Source organism: Ptychodera flava, chromosome 20 (assembly GCF_041260155.1).
Source record: "Ptychodera flava strain L36383 chromosome 20, AS_Pfla_20210202, whole genome shotgun sequence".
NCBI classification, from domain to species: Eukaryota; Metazoa; Hemichordata; class Enteropneusta; family Ptychoderidae; genus Ptychodera; species Ptychodera flava.
The window spans coordinates 5,010,167-5,028,818 of NC_091947.1; the positions used below are offsets into that span (position 1 = coordinate 5,010,167).

The 18,652-nt window shown below is 36.9% G+C and overlaps 3 protein-coding genes across 3 annotated transcripts; all 3 read left to right on the forward strand.

The window, feature by feature from the left end:
• Positions 1 to 1,541: 1,541 nt before the first annotated feature.
• On the forward strand, positions 1,542 to 2,696 carry LOC139120593 (adenosine receptor A2b-like). Its single transcript, XM_070685100.1, has one exon. The coding sequence runs from the start codon at positions 1,644 to 1,646 to the stop codon at positions 2,694 to 2,696; it is 1,053 nt and encodes a 350-aa protein (XP_070541201.1). The 5' UTR covers positions 1,542 to 1,643.
• Positions 2,697 to 11,283: 8,587 nt separating this feature from the next.
• LOC139120594 (adenosine receptor A3-like) lies at positions 11,284 to 12,276 on the forward strand. Its single transcript, XM_070685101.1, has one exon. It carries the CDS (start codon positions 11,284 to 11,286, stop codon positions 12,274 to 12,276), a length of 993 nt encoding a protein of 330 aa, XP_070541202.1.
• A 1,557-nt stretch (positions 12,277 to 13,833) lies between these two features.
• LOC139120595 (alpha-1A adrenergic receptor-like) lies at positions 13,834 to 14,488 on the forward strand. The gene has a single exon (XM_070685103.1). The coding sequence runs from the start codon at positions 13,859 to 13,861 to the stop codon at positions 14,486 to 14,488; it is 630 nt and encodes a 209-aa protein (XP_070541204.1). The 5' UTR covers positions 13,834 to 13,858.
• The last annotated feature ends 4,164 nt before the right edge of the window (positions 14,489 to 18,652 follow it).

The window sequence follows — 18,652 nt, forward strand, 5'->3', positions numbered from 1 at the left end:
TTCAGTAAGAAGACTGTTGAATCTTGCTTTTTCAGCGATTAATTAATGGGTTAATGCTGTTCTAAAATTGGTTCCTATCTTAACATTTCAACATTTGTAGCATGGTCACAATGTCCCGCGTGAGAATCAAAGGAGACAAGACGCTATGCTGTCAATTATTCTTTTGACTTGCGTAGTTCTGTTAGTAAAATACAATGCAGACATCCTGGCTCAATTCGATTTTCAACATCAGTAAATATGAATTTCGATCTCACCTTTCATTGTGAACGTCATGCTTTTCATCATGGCACATCTTGCCATAATAACTTGAAAAGTTTGCTTGTCATTTGACTCTGATTTAATTTTCCCAATTCAATAACAGACGTAATAGCTCAACAAATTTATAACTACGTACCGTATTGTTCTGATGATCAACAAACTGCGTCATTTATGATAATCAAATCGTCCCTCTTTATATTAATCTAGTATTTGAGGGTTGGACATTCTGTCTGAAACTTGCCTAATAAATAGGCAATAAATGCACAACATTTACCATTTTCAAAATTGCCAGGATAGTTTATTCGACGTCGAAGCAAGTTTCTGTATTTCATGAAATCTCTTTTATTTGGGGATTTTTTTCGGGGGGGGGGGTTGAAGAGTTTTTGTTTTATTTTTTGACAAACTTTTCATCAGCGACAGATATGGATACTTTTTTCGTTTAATTGATAGTTTTTCTAGGATTTCTTGATCGATGATTTTCTTGGAATGAGTGTTACTAATTTGATGATCCAACAAAGTAAACAAGGTCATTATTGTTCAATAATTATTCCTCAGTTTCGGGCCAAGAAAAAAATATGTGCGTTTCCGCACACATGCCTCTGAAATTAAGAAGGGTAAGCTAGAGAAATCTTTTTTTTTACTTTCGGGGGCCGAGACCCACAAAACATCGTAAGTTTTTGAAAGAATATTCCAAATTTCCTTAAAACGTGAAAAATGTCGAGAGTGGGCGGGGTTTTCAAGGGGAGGTCGGGTTACTGGCAACATACATATTTTTTATTCGGCCTTAGTTATTTTAATGCATTGCAGTACATATATACTTGCAACTCCGATGTCGAGTGTACCATGCAATATCGACTGTCTTGTCCAATGACATATGACAATGCGAAATCAGTGCACGTGCAGCATTTATCTCACATGTTCAGTTATTTTTTTATCGCGGCAAATGAAAATCTGAATACATTCATTTTACCATAAAATTATGGTAAATTTTATGTTATGACCGCCGAGTATAATTTTTGACTTCATGAAAACGACGTCGTGTCTTTTTACAGGTCTAAGCCAGAATCAACGGTACAATCAAATCACGAGCCTCAGATTGTTATGTCTATTAAATTTGGAAAAGTTAGAGCTTTGAAGAACACGGTCCGAAGTACCAGCAGCATTGGCATTGAATATTTTCATTCAGTTGGCATTGTTAGAACATGCCATTTGTTTGTTGTTACATGTTGCCATGGCATTGTTAGAACATGCCATTTGTTTGTTGTTACATGTTGCCATGGCAATAATATTATTGAACGCTCTATACTTTCATAGTAAGAAGGACAGTTACATGTCATTTTTATGTGGACTAAGAAGTGTACAACATCGACGATTACTTCCTACGAATGACATCGATCGTCATGAATTCTTCAAACGGCACATTTTGGAAGTTCCTACCATGCAATATGGTTACGGTAACACATTCCGATTCATTACATTTAGGTGTTTCAGTGTTCTACGTCACCATTATCATCGTACTCATACTAGCCATTTTAATTGGCAACACTCTCGTCGTCCTCGCCGTCCACAGGACTGCACAACTGCAGTTAACCAGTAACTGGATGTTGGTCAGATTATCTTGCAGTGACTTGACTGTCGCACTGGTCATATTAATCTCTGTAATATTTCAACCGCATGTAATTACCAGTTTTCATCTCGATCCATTCCACATGTGTTTGATTCGTCTGACGTTTATGGCAATACCAGCCTGTGTATCTGCATTCCATCTCACCATGATTGCCTTCGATCGTTACATCGCCATCAGTCGGCCTCTTCGTTATCATCAGATCATGACACCAAGACGAGGCCAAGCAATGATAGCTTTTTGCTGGATCTATGGATCATTCCTAATGCTACTACCCATATTTGGTTGGCGCAAAGACAGACCCACCGATACAACTTCATTCATCTGTTTGTATGCAAAGGTGTACGAACCAAGCTACGTCTGGTTCATCTTATTTGTCGGCTTCATTCCAGTGTGCAGCTTGCTCGCCGTTTTTTATCTGTTGCTATTTATGCAAGCATACAAAACAACACGGCAGATTTTGTCACAACAGCACAATCTAAATACATCAACTAATGTTCCCGCCAAGACAGAATTAAAAGCTGTGAAAACTGTTCTGGTTATCGTCGGTGTCTTCGCCGTGTGTTGGATTCCAACAGTGTGTCTTATCGGCATTGAAAGTCAAACGAAGGAGTTTTCTTACGACTGTTCTGCTTATTATTTGGAACGGTTTTTGTTTTTGATGGCCCTGAGTAACTCAGCAATGAATCCTGTGATTTATGGATACAGAAATGCAGATTTTAGAAAGGCTTTTCATAAAATCATAGGTTCGTTGTGCAGAAAAATATGTTCTCTTCAGATGTGTGCCATAATTCCAGTTCTACACAATGATTAACCAGAAAGCGTACGTCCCGCGGCTTCGTTTGATGTAAACGCTTCATATATTTACCATAACATGTGTCTCTCATAGCTATAGAGAGCAATCACTAGAGTCATCGGGGTGTACTGATGTATTACATGTAGAACTGAACACGAGTTTCAAGCCCGAGAGCATGTGACTACATATTTGCAAAATGCAAGAAAACAGGTCTCTTGCCGCTAGGGTCTTTAAAGATACGTATTCCGGCGAACATGTGTTTATTACATTCCTATACACGATCAAAGTACTCGGTTATTTAGAGAGAAAAATATTGTATTCCCGCTCTTTGTTTTATCATATTTATCGATATAAAGAGGGCAGATTTATCGACTGAAACGAAGGTAGCAATACGTTGACGTCATAGGAGAGAGAAACAGTCTGGCCAGCTAGATGACCGGAAACTCTCAACTAAGAAACATTTACGACGAATTGAACTATGTCACTGATGACACTGACGATCTTTGCAAGTCATTGTTCATTTACTATTGATAGAATACGTGATGGTGGTGGTGGAAATAAAGTCATTAATAATTGAATACTATTCATCCAGAGACAGTGACGTCATGTAGAATGAGGTGAGTATTAGAAGTCGTATCGTATTGTGTTTCCATTATTTATGATGGATGAATACTCTTGCTTATCATCTGCAGCTTGCATCTTGATACACAAAACATCAGTATTACTAGACTTCTAGGCGTCATTGTGCACGGAGTCAAACCCCAACACCAGCTTCAGGTCAAGCCCAACACATGCGTTGAGGTGAAAGCCAGACCCAGCACTGACTATCTGAACGCATCTGAGATACGCCTGACTATAGAACTAATTCTTTCCATTGTTTCTATGTATTAAGGTTCCAAGACAAGAAATGTGACCTTTTTCATCTAACAATTCTCTAACGGTTAATAAACTCAGAACCCCAGTAAAGTATACATTTTCTGAAAGCCTACATATATGGAAACATTTTGGTAACCACAGTGTCACCATTATTTACATAACTATCACGTGACAAGATAATTTGCATAACCTTTCAAAAGTCAGTTTTCCCTATGTTTTGTCTCAATACTTCAAAATATCTGACTCAAACTTGCTGGAATGCAAGCTGTCACAATGCTCTTTCAAAGTGTGTCTCAGATTTTTTATATCTTGCTTAGTTTTTTTTTAGCACAATTTTAAAGAAATCAACTATGGTAAAATTCACTGCTCTGGAAGTTTTTCTGGCATAAAAACTGTTTAAGAAGGTTTAAAACAATTCTGAGACACGCTTTTGAAGACCTGTAGGATAGCTTGCACTCACATGAATTTCAGCCACATATCTCAAAGCATTGAAACAAAACATCGGGAAAACCGATTTTTGAAAGGTTATGCAAATTACCTGTCACGTGATAGTTATGTAAACAATGGTGACACTATGGTAACCAAAATGTTCTCCTATATCTAGGCTTTCTGAAAATATACAATTTACGGGGGTTCTGAGCTTATTAAACACCAGAGAATTGCTGGTTTAAAATGGTCAATTTCTTGTCTTGGAACCTTAAATCACCTTGTCAACAGCTTCAGTTTATCCTAGTTTCGTCATCCATGTTTTGTATCATATTTACAGACTATCATAAAACGCCAAAGACACTTGTATCTCACGATGTTACTTTTGTGTGAGCGATGAAAAGTAACTGAGCGTGATTCAGTGGATATACATGCAAGAAACCACAAAGCTGTCAAAATTTACAAATACAGAAATTATGCACTGTATCTCAAGTGGGATTAGACTTAAGGAACAAGCACAAATTGAACGGCGGCCGGTGGGAGGAAAAAAGGGACAGGGTGTTTGGGATGACCTTTAAAAATTTTGAGAACACTGAGGTCAAGGTGACAAAATAGTAATCAACATAAATTATGATAAAACTCATCATTACAATGTAGCATTTCTTTGTCCTAGATCGTATTTGTTTCACTCTACAACTGTATGATATACCTCAATGTTTGTCGAAATACATCTTCAAGTATGCTGGTTCTGTCGTTTTGGAAAATACCGATGCCTCAACGCTTTACACAATCGTTCTTCACGCCACACCATTGTCGTCGTTTGAGGCGCCCTCTCATCAGTTACAAGGCCGCAAAGCGACATACATCCGTTAGCTCGTATGATCCACAAGTTATAGAGCTTACCATGATTAGTTTGTATCAAAAATGGTGCTGGCGTATATCGTTGAAAATAGAGGTAAAAATGACCATCAGAAAAAAGCATCATATTCTACTTGGTAACTGTTTTGTGAAAAGATTTGTTATTGACATAAAAGATGACACTCAAGAATATGCAAATGTAATTTATCTTTTACGATGGTTGATAAATATGAGTTTACAATGAAACAGACACGTAGGAAATATTAATTATCTAACTCGCCTAGACTAAGTGATTGTCAGTGTGATCAGTCTGTTTTTGGTCTTGTGTCAAAATTTCAATTAATACTTTCACTGGGGATTCGATCGTCATCCGTTCCATCTCTTCCTTTGCTGTCTACTTTCTGAGTGGTGATGTCTTCAACAGGGGCGTTTCTTGACCTTGATCGGCCAATCCCCTCTGAATTCACCGATGACGTTTCGATAAAACCATTGTCACTTGGACGTTAATCTTTATTTTACCTCCATGCTCTTACGTCATGATCTGCAGCAATATCTATGTTTCTGGAGATGCCCTCATCAGCTACGGTTCTCGTATTTGATGACTGTTCCCATTCAAAATCCAAACAAATTTTGTCAGTTTTGCGTCATTCCGTGCTTGTGGTCTGAGTCCTAAATACCATTTTTTTTTACTAAATTTGATGATCTGGTGGTCAGTGTCTCTAGGCGACAAACGGTGAATGTGTCAGATTTTCTATAACCCTTTTAATTTACTGTGTTTTTGCATTTTATGATGCTTGTGAATGGAAGTTTTAGTATGGATGTCATGCGTTCATTTTCTCGGGTGAACTATCATGTTTCGAGAACATTTTCTGGAAACGCGTACGAATAAAGCCAAGAGGGGTGATTTTGTCAGATAAAAAGTAGAGTTTGTCGGAAACCCGCTTTGCAAACGTTTTAGATTACTTTTTCAGCGTTTATTTCCACGTTAATTCCAACCTTATTTCTGTCATCTGCATCGAGAATTATCAGCAATTGTTAATAATAATAATAATTGGTTCTTCTAAAGCGCACATATCCACAAATTGTGCTCAAGGCGCTTTACAATTATTATTACCCCTGGTCACTGGACCTATTATGGATACCACTCAACTTCCTGGGGAGCAAACAACAGCTCACATGTGCAGCCAATCAGCGCAGCAGAACTAAACGCCTACATTTAAACCACTGTCCTACCAGGTACCCATCACTCCTGGATGGGGATAACCAATGAGGAATAAAGTTCCTTGCTCAAGGACACAACACAATAGCCATGTTGGGGCTCGAACTCACCGTCCTGAGATCCTGCGTGCACTGCTCTACCCACTGGCCCTCAATGCCTCACAAAATCACGCTATTCCTGGTTTTAGAAGCTGACTACTTTTGAGAAAAGTCTTCCAATTATTCCTTCTTCTGACTTGCTTAAGAAATAAATTAAGAAAGGCGATATCATTGTCACGTCTAAGAAGTGGTTGCATGGCTGTAGTGGTTATTTTATTGAAATTCTAAGCTAAAACGAAGAACAGTAAATGGGACGGAAAGTGTATCTAACAAGTAACTTTTGATGTAGTTTATGCACAGGGGACTCGTGCTTGTTGTTTATTTGTGTCTGTTTGTTTGTGTGTATGTGTTTGTGTTTGTTTATTTGTTATTTGTAATAAAATAACAGCGAAAAGCTGTTTTGTTAATATTTGTCAATAAAGAGCAGTTTACTTATTTGTTTTTTTATTTATTTGTTTGTTTGTTTGTTTGCTTGTTTGTTGATACGTATTTCCGATGGTTAGGGTTAGGGTTAGGCTTAAGTTAGGGTTAGGGTTAGGGTTAGGGTTAGGCTTAAGTTAGGGTTAGGGTTAGGGTTAGGCTTAAGTTAGGGTTAGGGTTAGGGTTAGGCTTATTCACTCCCTCTATATATTGATATATAGAGGGAGTGAATAAGATAATCGCAATCATACCAATCCATAATCCAACAACACTAGGTCAAAACCCGCAAGACAACAGCTGCAAACACAGACACAAAACAGCACAGAACAGACAGCAAACAGACGGTACAAACAAAGCCAAATTCATGAAAGAAAGACATATGGACCTCTGGCCAAAAGACCAAGAAGTGATGTCAGGTGTTTCGAAAATAGTAAGCGCATCCCGCCCCACATGTGGCACCCGCCATATATCAATCTGTAAGTCAGATAGGCAGTGGTCACCAACCCTAACCCTAACCCTAACCCTAACTTAAGCCTAACCCTAACCCTAACCCTAACCCTAACCCTAACTTAAGCCTAACCCTAACCCTAACCATCGGAAATACGTATCAACAAACATGCAAACAAACAAACAAATAGATAAAAAAACAAATAAGTAAACTGCTCTTTATTGACAAATATTAACAAAACAGCTTTTCGCTGTTATTTTATTACAAATAACAAATAAACAAACACAAACATACACACAAACAAACAGACACAAATAAACAACAAGCCCGTGTACCCTGTGGTTTATGATGTTATTATGGACACAATTCCTATGTTTACTATTCTCAAGTCATGTACAAGCAAGCATAGTATCATCCCTACACGAACTTATTAATACCTAGATAAAGCTTATGCTGACATTATTCCTCCACAATGAACAAAGTGTTGCTTTTATGAAATACGATATCGATGTCAAGTTGTAATTGCTTCCTGGAAATTATACTAAAATATTTCAACTAGTGATATAAAATCGAATATATTTGGAGTTCACATTGATGCCTTTATGTATCCTGAGAACGGAAAGTTTAGACGACAACTAACTATGTATCTATGTGTATCTACTGTGTAGGTAGTGTGCGTATTAATGTACGTAGGCACATATATTATGTTGGTACATCTGTCTGTCTGTCTGTCTGTCTGTCTGTCTGTCTGTCTACCTATCTATCTATCTATCTATCTTTCTCTTTTCACGTGTCAACGTATCTAATATGTTGAGGAAAGGTTCATTCATTCATTGCATGCAATTTCAATACTTTATAGCAGCTAGCGGGAGATATGGAATGAATAGAAAATCAATAAATTATTGCTGTCATTAATTTGAGTCACATCTTCACCTTGTGCAAATGAAACTTTGACAGTTGAAATGAAAACACAAATCATAGGTGTTTAGATTAGATCTCCCCATTCTTTCAAAATGTCACGGCTTTTCATCATTCTCAATCTCAGCGCAAATGGATTTAAAATTATGGTTTGATTTCCGTACATGATAAGAGGTGCATGTCCTTCAGGGACTCAGTCAGATTTCTTTATGGACGATGGCATCTTTGACACCGTCAATACTAATGCACCGCCAGCAAATTACTCCGTTCGATAAAAACTACATTATCTTTCGGCCCGATCATTTTGAATCTAACATTTGAAGACAGATTCTATTTACTCAGAGTATTTTTCTACCTATTGTGAAATACAAAAGCTTAAAACGACAAATCCATTTGCGTTAAATAAGTAAATTAACTCTTGCCATTATCTTGTTAAAATGTTAATATGTACAGCATGAAACATGAATGGCGTATTTCACAGTAACATATCCACCCTCAGTCTAATTGTCCAAGGAAGGTCACATTAATACGATGATCACGAAAGTCACATTAACACGATGGGTGTTCTTGCATTGAAGAATTTTCTCGACGAACGAGCATCACATATTTTATCATCTTTACCATCGTGAAACTTGTGTTTATTTTACGTTTTTCATTTTTTGTGACAAGGCCCTTTATCAGTAAATCTACAGGTTCATGAGATGGATAGTGTTTATTAAAGATTGTACAGAGAAAAAAGGAATCAATCAGTCTGTTCTCTAAAAGGAAATTTGACATCGTTTGTGTAATTTTATCACGACAGATGGGGCTTGTTTCCATACAAATGTACATTCCTTTCATAAAGTGATTAAAATTATGCGCAGTACACTTTTGTTGGAATACAACGAGCGAAATCATGATTACGTGTAACTCGAAACGCGCCCCACCCTCAGAAAAGTGACAATTGACATTGCATTGCTTTCATTTACCTGTTACAGCTGTGATGTCTTCATTATTCTTTATTACTTGTTGTCACGGTAAATAATAAATAAACGACGTTGTCATAAGTCATACTCTTAAGTCTGTGAGTATTATATCTCGTTCCGAGTCAGCTACAGCAACCCAGCCTTTAGCTGCTGTGCAGCTTGGCGCGTTTCACATTATGAACTATTCAAACGGTACATTTTTGATACCTGTATGTGCTACAGACGAGGCGTCAAAGTACAACGGGACTCAGATACTTTATTTAGTTTTCATCAACGCAACGGTAGTGCTTGTTGGATTCGCCATCTTTATTGGTAACACCTTTGTTATCGTTGCCGTTCATAGAAACACGTAACTGCAGACAACGAGTAATTGGATGTTGGTCGGTTTGTCTTGCGCTGACTTAGTGATCGGACTCATTCTACTTATCGTTACAATCTTCCATCTCGATATGCTTATTAATTTTCATCATCATCCATTCTATATGTGTTTGATTCGCCTAACTTTGATGGCTATCCCAGCCTTTGTGTCGGTACTTCATCTCATTATGATTGCCTTCGATCGATTTATAGCTATCAGTCGATATCATCAGATCATGACGCCAAGACGAGGCCAAGCAATGATAGCTTCCTGCTGGATCTATGGTTCATTTCTGATCTTTCTGCCCATATTTGGTTGGCGCAAGACTGACCCAGCGATACATCTTCGTTCATCTGTTTGTATGCAGAGGTATACCAATCAAGCTACGTTTGGTTCATCTTATTTGCCGGCTTGAGGTGAAGGTATTCTTAACATAATCTAACTAAAAAACCACACATTGTAGATAAAGTGTATCTATCAGTCTAGACAGAGCGGCTGCCCCATGCTGGTTAACTGCAATTAATCAATGAGTCGGTGACTTTCAAATGTGTCATGATACACAAGCTAATCGTTTGTTTTGTGCTTGGATTGTGTCCGTCTCATACGCTGAGTAGCGGTACCTAGGTGAAACGCACTGTATAATATATGAGTATTCATATATATATATATATATATATATATATATATATATATATATATATATATATATATATATATATATATATATATATATATAGTCAAAAGTAGTTAAACAGTTTAAATTCACTCGGATGGAAATAAATACACCAATGATGTAAAGTAACGTCATGCAAGTGCAAGCAATAGATCATTATGAGTTCTCTATGATTGTGTCATATGAATGATGAAGATATGACATCAATGACATCAACAGGATTAGTTTATAACAATTAATATACAGCAAAGAAATAACATCATTAAAATCTCCCAAGTGTTCATCAGTGATATATATATATATATATATATATATATATATATATATATATATATATATATATATATATATATATATATATATATATATATATATATATATATATATGTGTGTGTGTGTGTGTGTGTGTGTGTGTGTGTGTGTGTGTGTGTGTGTGTGCAACTTATTAATAAGCTCAACGTAAAAGTGCAAAATGACTTTTCAGAACTGTTACATCTTACTACCTTCAATGTACGTAGCTGGATTCGTCAATTTAGGTCGAGTCAATGAAGATAATTCCGAATTGGGAAAATGGTTGATATGCAAATAACCAATCCCATCATCATAAATTTTCTCAAGTACCTTGAAATCTATCACATGATTCCTTGATTAATATAAATTATGTAAGAAGATACAAAAGACATATAAGATACATGTCATCTTAAGAATGCATACTTTCTGAAATAATCTATGCAAATTAGTATTCATTACAAAAGCCACACCTAAGTAACTTAATTGCTTCCTGGTATTCCAGAACCGAATCTATGGGCAAGATTTGATTCCCATCCGATGATACGTTCTTTAGACATCGTGCAGACAAACACACAGACATTCGTAATAAAATGACTCGCGTAAGTGAAAACATAAGCTTTAAGCGATTTTATTCTTGGCAGTCCGCCCTTCCCATGATTTTGCCGCATTCAACTGCGTCAGCAGTTCTATAAATTTGTTCCAACGAGATTTTGGTGTGTTACCTACAAGAAAAAACATTTATATGGCATTTAAATTTTATATTGGCATTGTACTTGCAGCATGTATTGGCCATAGTAAAAACTGAAACTATTAAAATGTATTTTGTTTTCAGATTTCCATAAAATTAAACATTTACTGACAGCGTCATTTCTTGAAAGCATTAAGGAATGCTTGTGGTCATTCTTAGACTAATATTTTGAGTAATTCGTTAGAATAAATGGGCGGTATTTCCATAATAAGCAACTTTAAAATATAATTTAGAGCTTCATCTTCTTTGAGTGCAACTCTGGTCTGGTGAATCGAAGACAGGCAATCTGATTCCTTTTCGTGTAGAAATGAATTCTTCAAACGGTACATTTTTTATGTCTCTACCATGTGTCGCAGAAGAAGCATCACAGTACAACGGGACTCGGATGCTTTATTTAGTTTTCATCCACACCACGGTACTGCTTGTTGGATTCGCTATCTTAATCGGTAACACCCTCGTCATCGTTGCCGTTCATAGAAACACGCAAATGCAGACGACGAGTAACTGCATGTTAGTTGGTTTGTCTGTCGCTGACTTAATGGTAGGACTGATTACATTTCTTGCCACATTTTTCCATCCAGATATGGTTATTCATTTTTATCTTGACCCATTCTACATGTGTTTGATTCGTTCCACACTGATGGCCATCCCGACCTTCGTGTCGGTACTTCATCTCACCATGATTGCCTTCGATCGATTTATAGCTATCAGTCGACCTCTCCGATATCATCAGATCATGACACCAAGACAAGGCCAAGTAATGATAGCTTTTTGCTGGATCTATGGTTCATTCCTAATGCTACTACCCATATTCGGCTGGCGCAAAGACAGACCGGAAACTGTAGATTCGTTCATCTGCTTTTACGCAGAAGTGTACACACCAAGCTATGTCTGGTTTCTCTTATTTGCCGGCTTCTTTCCTGCATGTGGCTTGCTCGTCGTTTTTTATTTGTTACTATTTATGCAAGCATACAGAACAACACGGAAGATTTCGTCACAACAGCGCAATCCAAATACATCAACCAATGTTCCCGCCAAGAGAGAACTGAAAGCTGTGAAAACTGTTCTGGTTATCGTCGGTGTCTTCGCTGTGTGTTGGACTCCAACAGCGTGTCTCATCTTCTTTGAAAGTCGAAAGAAAAAGTTTGATTACGACTGTACGAGTTATTACATAGAACAGTTTGTGTATATGGTTGCCGTAAGTAACTCAGCGGTGAATCCTATAATTTATGGATTCAGAAATGCAGAATTTAGAATGGCATTTAAAAAAATCATAGGTTCGTTGTGTAGAAAATGCTGAGGTAACGAAATTACTACACAAGAAAATAGTTTGTATTGGATGTGTGCGCGTATGTATACGTACTGTGGTGCATTTGTACTCAATGCATTTACATGTGAATATGACTTCTCTGTTATCAATACTTCTAAAACCGTTGACAAGGAAGGAAATGATAAATCTTGCTTCTTCGAATTGATCGCTTGCATTATTGTTTTCTTGTAAGTCAATTGTTCACAATAACTTCATGTCAGGTAATAATGAACTAGACTTCCGCGTAAGAATTGATGGATATATTTTCTCCTGCCGTTGTTTGCTTCGTTTTATCTGCAGAATGAAGTCCTACAAACTGCGCTGACATTATCATCACAGATAACAATAGTGTGATTCGATCATAACTTTCTTTTGAAAGGCCAGGCTATTCATTCACCATGAGAATTAGCTTGAACAGTCTTCGTTACAACAAACCAATATTTCCATCTTAATGATTGACGATGTCTCAAGGAGCATTTTAACTATTATATACGCTTTCTTATTCCTGATCAACCACAAACACAATTTTCAAATTAATCTTCCCTATTTATATTCCCAATGTCTCGTATTAAGATGTGTATGTGTGACCCTCTGAATAAGAAGAAAACAAATTACTTAAAGACAGCCAAAATATTTGAGTAATCTGACTTCCTTCTGATATAGATAATTTGTATAAATGAGTCAGTACACTTTATCCATCGTCTAAGTAATTTCTTTAATCATCGAAATTTGGCCCTGAAGATAGTTATTGATTTTACATACTTCCTTCGCGAAATTACCTTGTACTATGCTACATGTATCGCTCACAATGAAATCTGTTATTGTGCCTCAAAATGAAGAAAATATGTGTACATTTAACATTTTTTATTAAATTATCAATTTTCCGGCGGTTACAAAAATTGGTACAGTCCGCTATTTATATGGTTGCCATGGTCAGATTTAAGCGCAAACAATCTAAACAGAAAGTAGTCTTCTTTTTAAGTTTCTATTTACCCGATAATGCTGACACATATTCAACCTGTGTGTTATTACCCGTTACCATGGAAACATTCAAAATAAATGCATGCGGTATTCATCTTGTATATGCTAGTTTTTAAGTTTTTGATGATATATAAAACACGGTTTTTGCTGCACTGAGAACATAAGCAGTCAATCGAAGATATCTCAGCATCTTGCCATGGGTACACTGTCACATCTGACCAGGAATTCTTCTAATAGCACATTTTGGACCTCCCTACCATGTGCTGCATACGAGGCATCACATGTCGACCTATCACAGAAGATGCATTTATTATTCATAAACATCGCGGTACTGTTTGTGGGACTTGCCATCTTAATCGGTAACACCCTTGTCATCGTCGCCGTTCGTAGAAATGTAAGACTGCAAACAACGAATAATTGGATGCTGGTCGGTTTGTCTTGCGCGGACCTTATGGTTGCACTGACTTTATTTATCAGTGCGTTATTACAGCTAGAAAAGATTATTAATTTCCATATTCATCCATTTTATTTGTGTTTAATTCGTTACACACTGATTGCTATTCCAACCTTCGTGTCGGTACTTCATCTCACCATGATTGCCTTCGATCGATTCATAGCTATCAGTCGACCTCTCCGATATCATCAGATCATGACACCAAGACAAGGCCAAGCAATGATAGCTTTTTGCTGGATCTATGGATCATTTCTGTTGCTTCTGCCTATATTTGGTTGGCGCAAAGACAGGCCAGAAAATGCCGTTTCGTTCATCTGCGTGTACGGTGAGCTTTTTGAACCGACCTACGCTTGGTTCCTCTTATTTGCCGGCTTCGTTCCTGCATGCAGCTTGCTCGTCGTTTTATACTTGTTACTATTTATGCAAGCATACAGAACAACACGGCAGATTTCGTCACAACAGCGCGACTCAAATACATCAAGCAATGTTCCCGCCAAGAGAGAACTGAAAGCTGTGAAAACTGTTCTGGTTATCGTTGGCGTCTTTGCTGTGTGCTGGATTCCAACTGTCTGTTTCGTTACCGTAGGAAGTCAAAGGGAGAAGTTTTCTCAGAGCTGTACCCTTTATTACATGGAAAGATACGTGTATATGATAGCTATAAGTAACTCAGCGATGAATCCAATCATTTATGGATGTAGAAATGCAGAGTTTAAATTGGCATTCAAGAAAATCATACATTCATTTTGGCCGAAATGCTCAAATAGTTAAGTGACTACTGAATTATTTTTATGGTACCTTTCTAGAAACCAATACGCGTTCAAATGAAACTGTAAAACCGCAAGTGATTGCACAACGTCGAATTTTCGATGGTTCGCTGCGTGGATGATCTTGGTCAAACTGAGTAGTAGATTGAGGGCGCTGTGCTGGAGTATTGATCAAATGTATATTATAGTGGTTTTGGAAGTACTCTTCACGAATGGTCTAGGCCTACAAGCGATATATCTGTTTCAATGTACTGTCGACACATATACGGACAATTTGTCATGTATTTATTCTTTCATTGTCTATGTATTCAAAAGTTTCTGTCTCGTCACTTTGATAAACAACTATTACAATTCTTTCACCAATATTAAAATTCGATGATATTGTTTTGTATTTTGATTCCTTACTATATACATATTCATATATTAGTTGTTTAAATCAGTCATTTTCACTGCAGCCAGTGATTGGCATCACTTCAAAGAAGAAATCATTGCAAACATTAATTAATTCGTATTTTCAACAATGTGGTACGTTTAAATCACTGTGTTTTTATACAAATGGAATTTTTGGAGTTGAACTGAACACAAATGCTCCGGACAATACATGTATGTATAGATAGATCACCGATAATGGGATTTGATCGCACCATTCTTTCAAAATGTCACGGCTTTCAATCATTTACATCTTGCAAAGAAATGGCTTGAAAGGATTCCATGTCAACTAATTCGTGTTTTTGTGTTGATAGAATGTTTGCCTCGGAGCAAATTTACAGTAAAGAATATTTTTCTTTCCTAATTCAAAAACTAATATTATTTTCAAAATAAAAACTGTCATGTAATCTGAAGCTAGAATTTGAAGAATAAAAGTCTTTAACTGAACAGTGTTTAATGCATTCTGATAGCTGACATTAAAACCATCATTGATAAAAACAAACCAATCTGAACCAGACTGCTATCCTATTAAATCGAATACATACAAGTCTGAATCCCCCATATGATTTAATCTACCCCATGATTTTATCTACCACATGATTTGATCTACCCCATGATTAAATCTACCACATGATTTTATCTACCACATGATTTTATCTACAACATTATTAATCATTAGTATAGATAAGCATTATCGGAAGCGTTTTAGTTATTATGACCGTCATTTCCTTCTTTTGCTTCTATCGAAATATGTGAATCTTTCCTGCATGAAAAAAAATGACGACCCCCCCCCCCCCCTATAAGTAGGTGGGAAAACTAAAAGTTCGTGATCACCACTTCTGTGAGAATCACGTACCATTGCAAGAAAAATTTTGATGACTCTGTCGATATTTTTGTTCTTTATACTTGAATTCCATGTCACTTTTACATGTCTTGACGGTTTTTTACCGCACAACAAAAGCGAGTCTTACGTCTCTAAAGTATTCTACGAAAGATTTTCAGTGAGTAGCGGCAGACATGTATCAAAAATCCTCGGCATACCATTTTCACCCTAGATTAAAGGGAGGCAGTCGTCGGAACTCTGCTCAAAGGTTGCCAGGGACCACCCCATGACCGATGTGAAAACTGCATCTTCGGGTACGTTGGCGATTGATGAAAGTTAAAACATGTTTGTTAACAATGAATATCGTAAAATTTCAAATTTATGTTGCAGCTATGTTGACTTGATGCATCTAGATACCATGCATGAAATACATTGTTTGTAAACAAAAAAGTCCCGCACGCGCAGTTCCGAAGACTGTCTCTCTTTAAGTGCTGCTCACTCTTTTAAGTTTGTAGCCAGGCTTTGATTTTCCCATGGTTACTTTGAAAAATTTTGAATTTTCATCTTCTCTTGTCTATTTATAATGGAGAAACTGATCACAAAAAACTTTGATTGACGTTTCTAACGTTTCTATCATGCGATAGAGGGTGCTGTTGTACCATAAATTGATGCAATTATCAAACAGATGCAAAGGTCAGTTCCCGCCAATACATAAAGATTGAAGTCGTAAGTTAACAGACAGACAAGCTGAACAACAAAGTTTACTCGACATAATTAAGCGAATCAATAAAATGAGTTATTCGTTGCGATGGTTACTGCCAATGACGTGATCTCGAGCAATAACTTGAACCATCAAAGTATCCACAATTCAACTGATACAATGAGTAGAAGAAAAGTTAACCAGTTCTCAATCTCAATTTCACACAACTTTGATACATTTTCCTTCAGAATATAACCATTACGTGGTGCATGTTATTTTTCGTCCGTACATTCGGTACATTGTAATCAATGGCAAAAAAAACCACACAAAACAAAGTGATGCCACTTGTACAATTAAACTTGATATTAGTTCAAATGAGATTTTTGTCGAGCAGTAGCAAAACATATCATGCGCCCTCAACGACCATGACAGTTTCTCCAGGATTTTCAGTCCTCAAATAACTTCGTGAATAGCAAGTTGTAAGTGCGTAGTAAAGCAATAATTCGGTTTCTTGGTCTTCGTTTTGATATGTACAATGATAATTCTTCAGCCATCGAGTAATATCCCCTTTTTTCGATCCCTAACACTTTGTCAATTACGTTGTCATTTACGCTCTCATTTACGTTGTCATTTACGTTGTCAATTACGTTGTCATTTACGCGGTCATTTACGCGGTCATTTACGTTGTCAATTACGTTTGGCAATTACGTTGTCAATTACGTTGTCATTTACGTTGTCATTTACGCTGTCATTTACGTTGTCATTTGCGCTGTCATTTACGTTGTCATTTACGTTGTCATTAACGTTGTCATTTACGCGGTCATTTATGCGGTCATTTACGTTGTCAATTACGCTTGGCAATCACGTTGTCAATTACGTTGTCATTTACGCTGTCATTTACGTTATCATACATGTTGTCATTTACGTTGTCATTTCCACTGTCATTTAAGTTGTCATTTACATTGTCATTAACGCTGTCATTTACAGTGTCATTTACGCTGTCATTTCCACTGTCATTTGCGCTGTCATTTACGCTGTCATTTACGCTGTCATTAACTTAGTCATTTACATTGTCATTTACGCTGTCATTTATGTTGCCATTTACACTGTCACTTACGTTGTCATTTACGCTGTCATTAATGTTGTCATTTACGTTGTCATTTACGCTGTCATATACATTGTCATTTACGTTGTCATTTACGTTGTCATTTACATTGTCATTTACGCTGTCATATACATTGTCATTTACGTTGCCATTTAAGCTGTAATTAACTTTGCCATTTACGTTGTCAGTTAGATCAATTCCATTTCAAATTTGATTATATTCTTGGTGTAAGTCCTAATAGACGTATAACATTTAGGACATAAATTTGTGTCCTGAACCCCAGCGTCGCTCACGTTGATTGGTCGGTCTTATGTCCCTATGTCCCATATGCGTTTATTCATTGGCTGCATTTATGTCCTGAAGTCTCATTAATATTTACTGTTCCGAATGCAACTTATTCATTGGCCGCCATATGTTCTTGTCCTTGCCTCACTTTCGAGTGTTCCTTGTCACGTTCTGCCATGTGCTCATTACTGTAACGCGTCTGCGAGCCTAGCCAATTATTACCGGACAGCTAGAGCGTAGTCGCAACTTTTGTGGAGACAAATTTGTCTTTGCACCTGCACTGCACTTAGTCTCATTGTCAGGAAGCTCCGGCATCAAAGTTGTCTGCATTACCCTAACACGTGGAAATATTGGCCTTATTAGATGTAAATATTTCTGTCAGTAAAAATATGCTGTTTCTTACCAAATGAAAAGTATACAACTTTGGAGTTACACTCTTCACCTACAGGTTTATTTGTACAACAAAATGCTTGCCATCGGATTATGTATTAAAGCTCCATTAGCTGTCCTATTTAGCTTTTTTCAGTATTGTTCTCCGTTTTGACTCGTTTCTGGTGTTAATCCCTGGGCTATGATGAAGTATTAAAATACAAACTGGTCGATGCAGTCTAAATGGATATAATTAGGCATTATTGTTGAAAACTGTATTCAAGTCCGAATTAGAATCCATTTATCAACAATAACAATGGTCATTACACATATACTGGAATTGATAATAAAGGACTGCATCATTGATTCCAGATGATCCATGTATAAGGTAGTCAGCATCTTTAATTAGACTAGGTCTTCAGTTTGTTCGTACATTCACGTCTGTTGATGATTATTT

Excerpts from the sequence above, each read along its gene's own strand:
- LOC139120593 (XM_070685100.1), top strand. The coding sequence starts at position 1,644 with ATGACATCGATCGTCATGAATTCTTCAAACGGCACATTTTGGAAGTTC.
- LOC139120594 (XM_070685101.1), top strand. The coding sequence starts at position 11,284 with ATGAATTCTTCAAACGGTACATTTTTTATGTCTCTACCATGTGTCGCA.
- LOC139120595 (XM_070685103.1), top strand. The coding sequence starts at position 13,859 with ATGATTGCCTTCGATCGATTCATAGCTATCAGTCGACCTCTCCGATAT.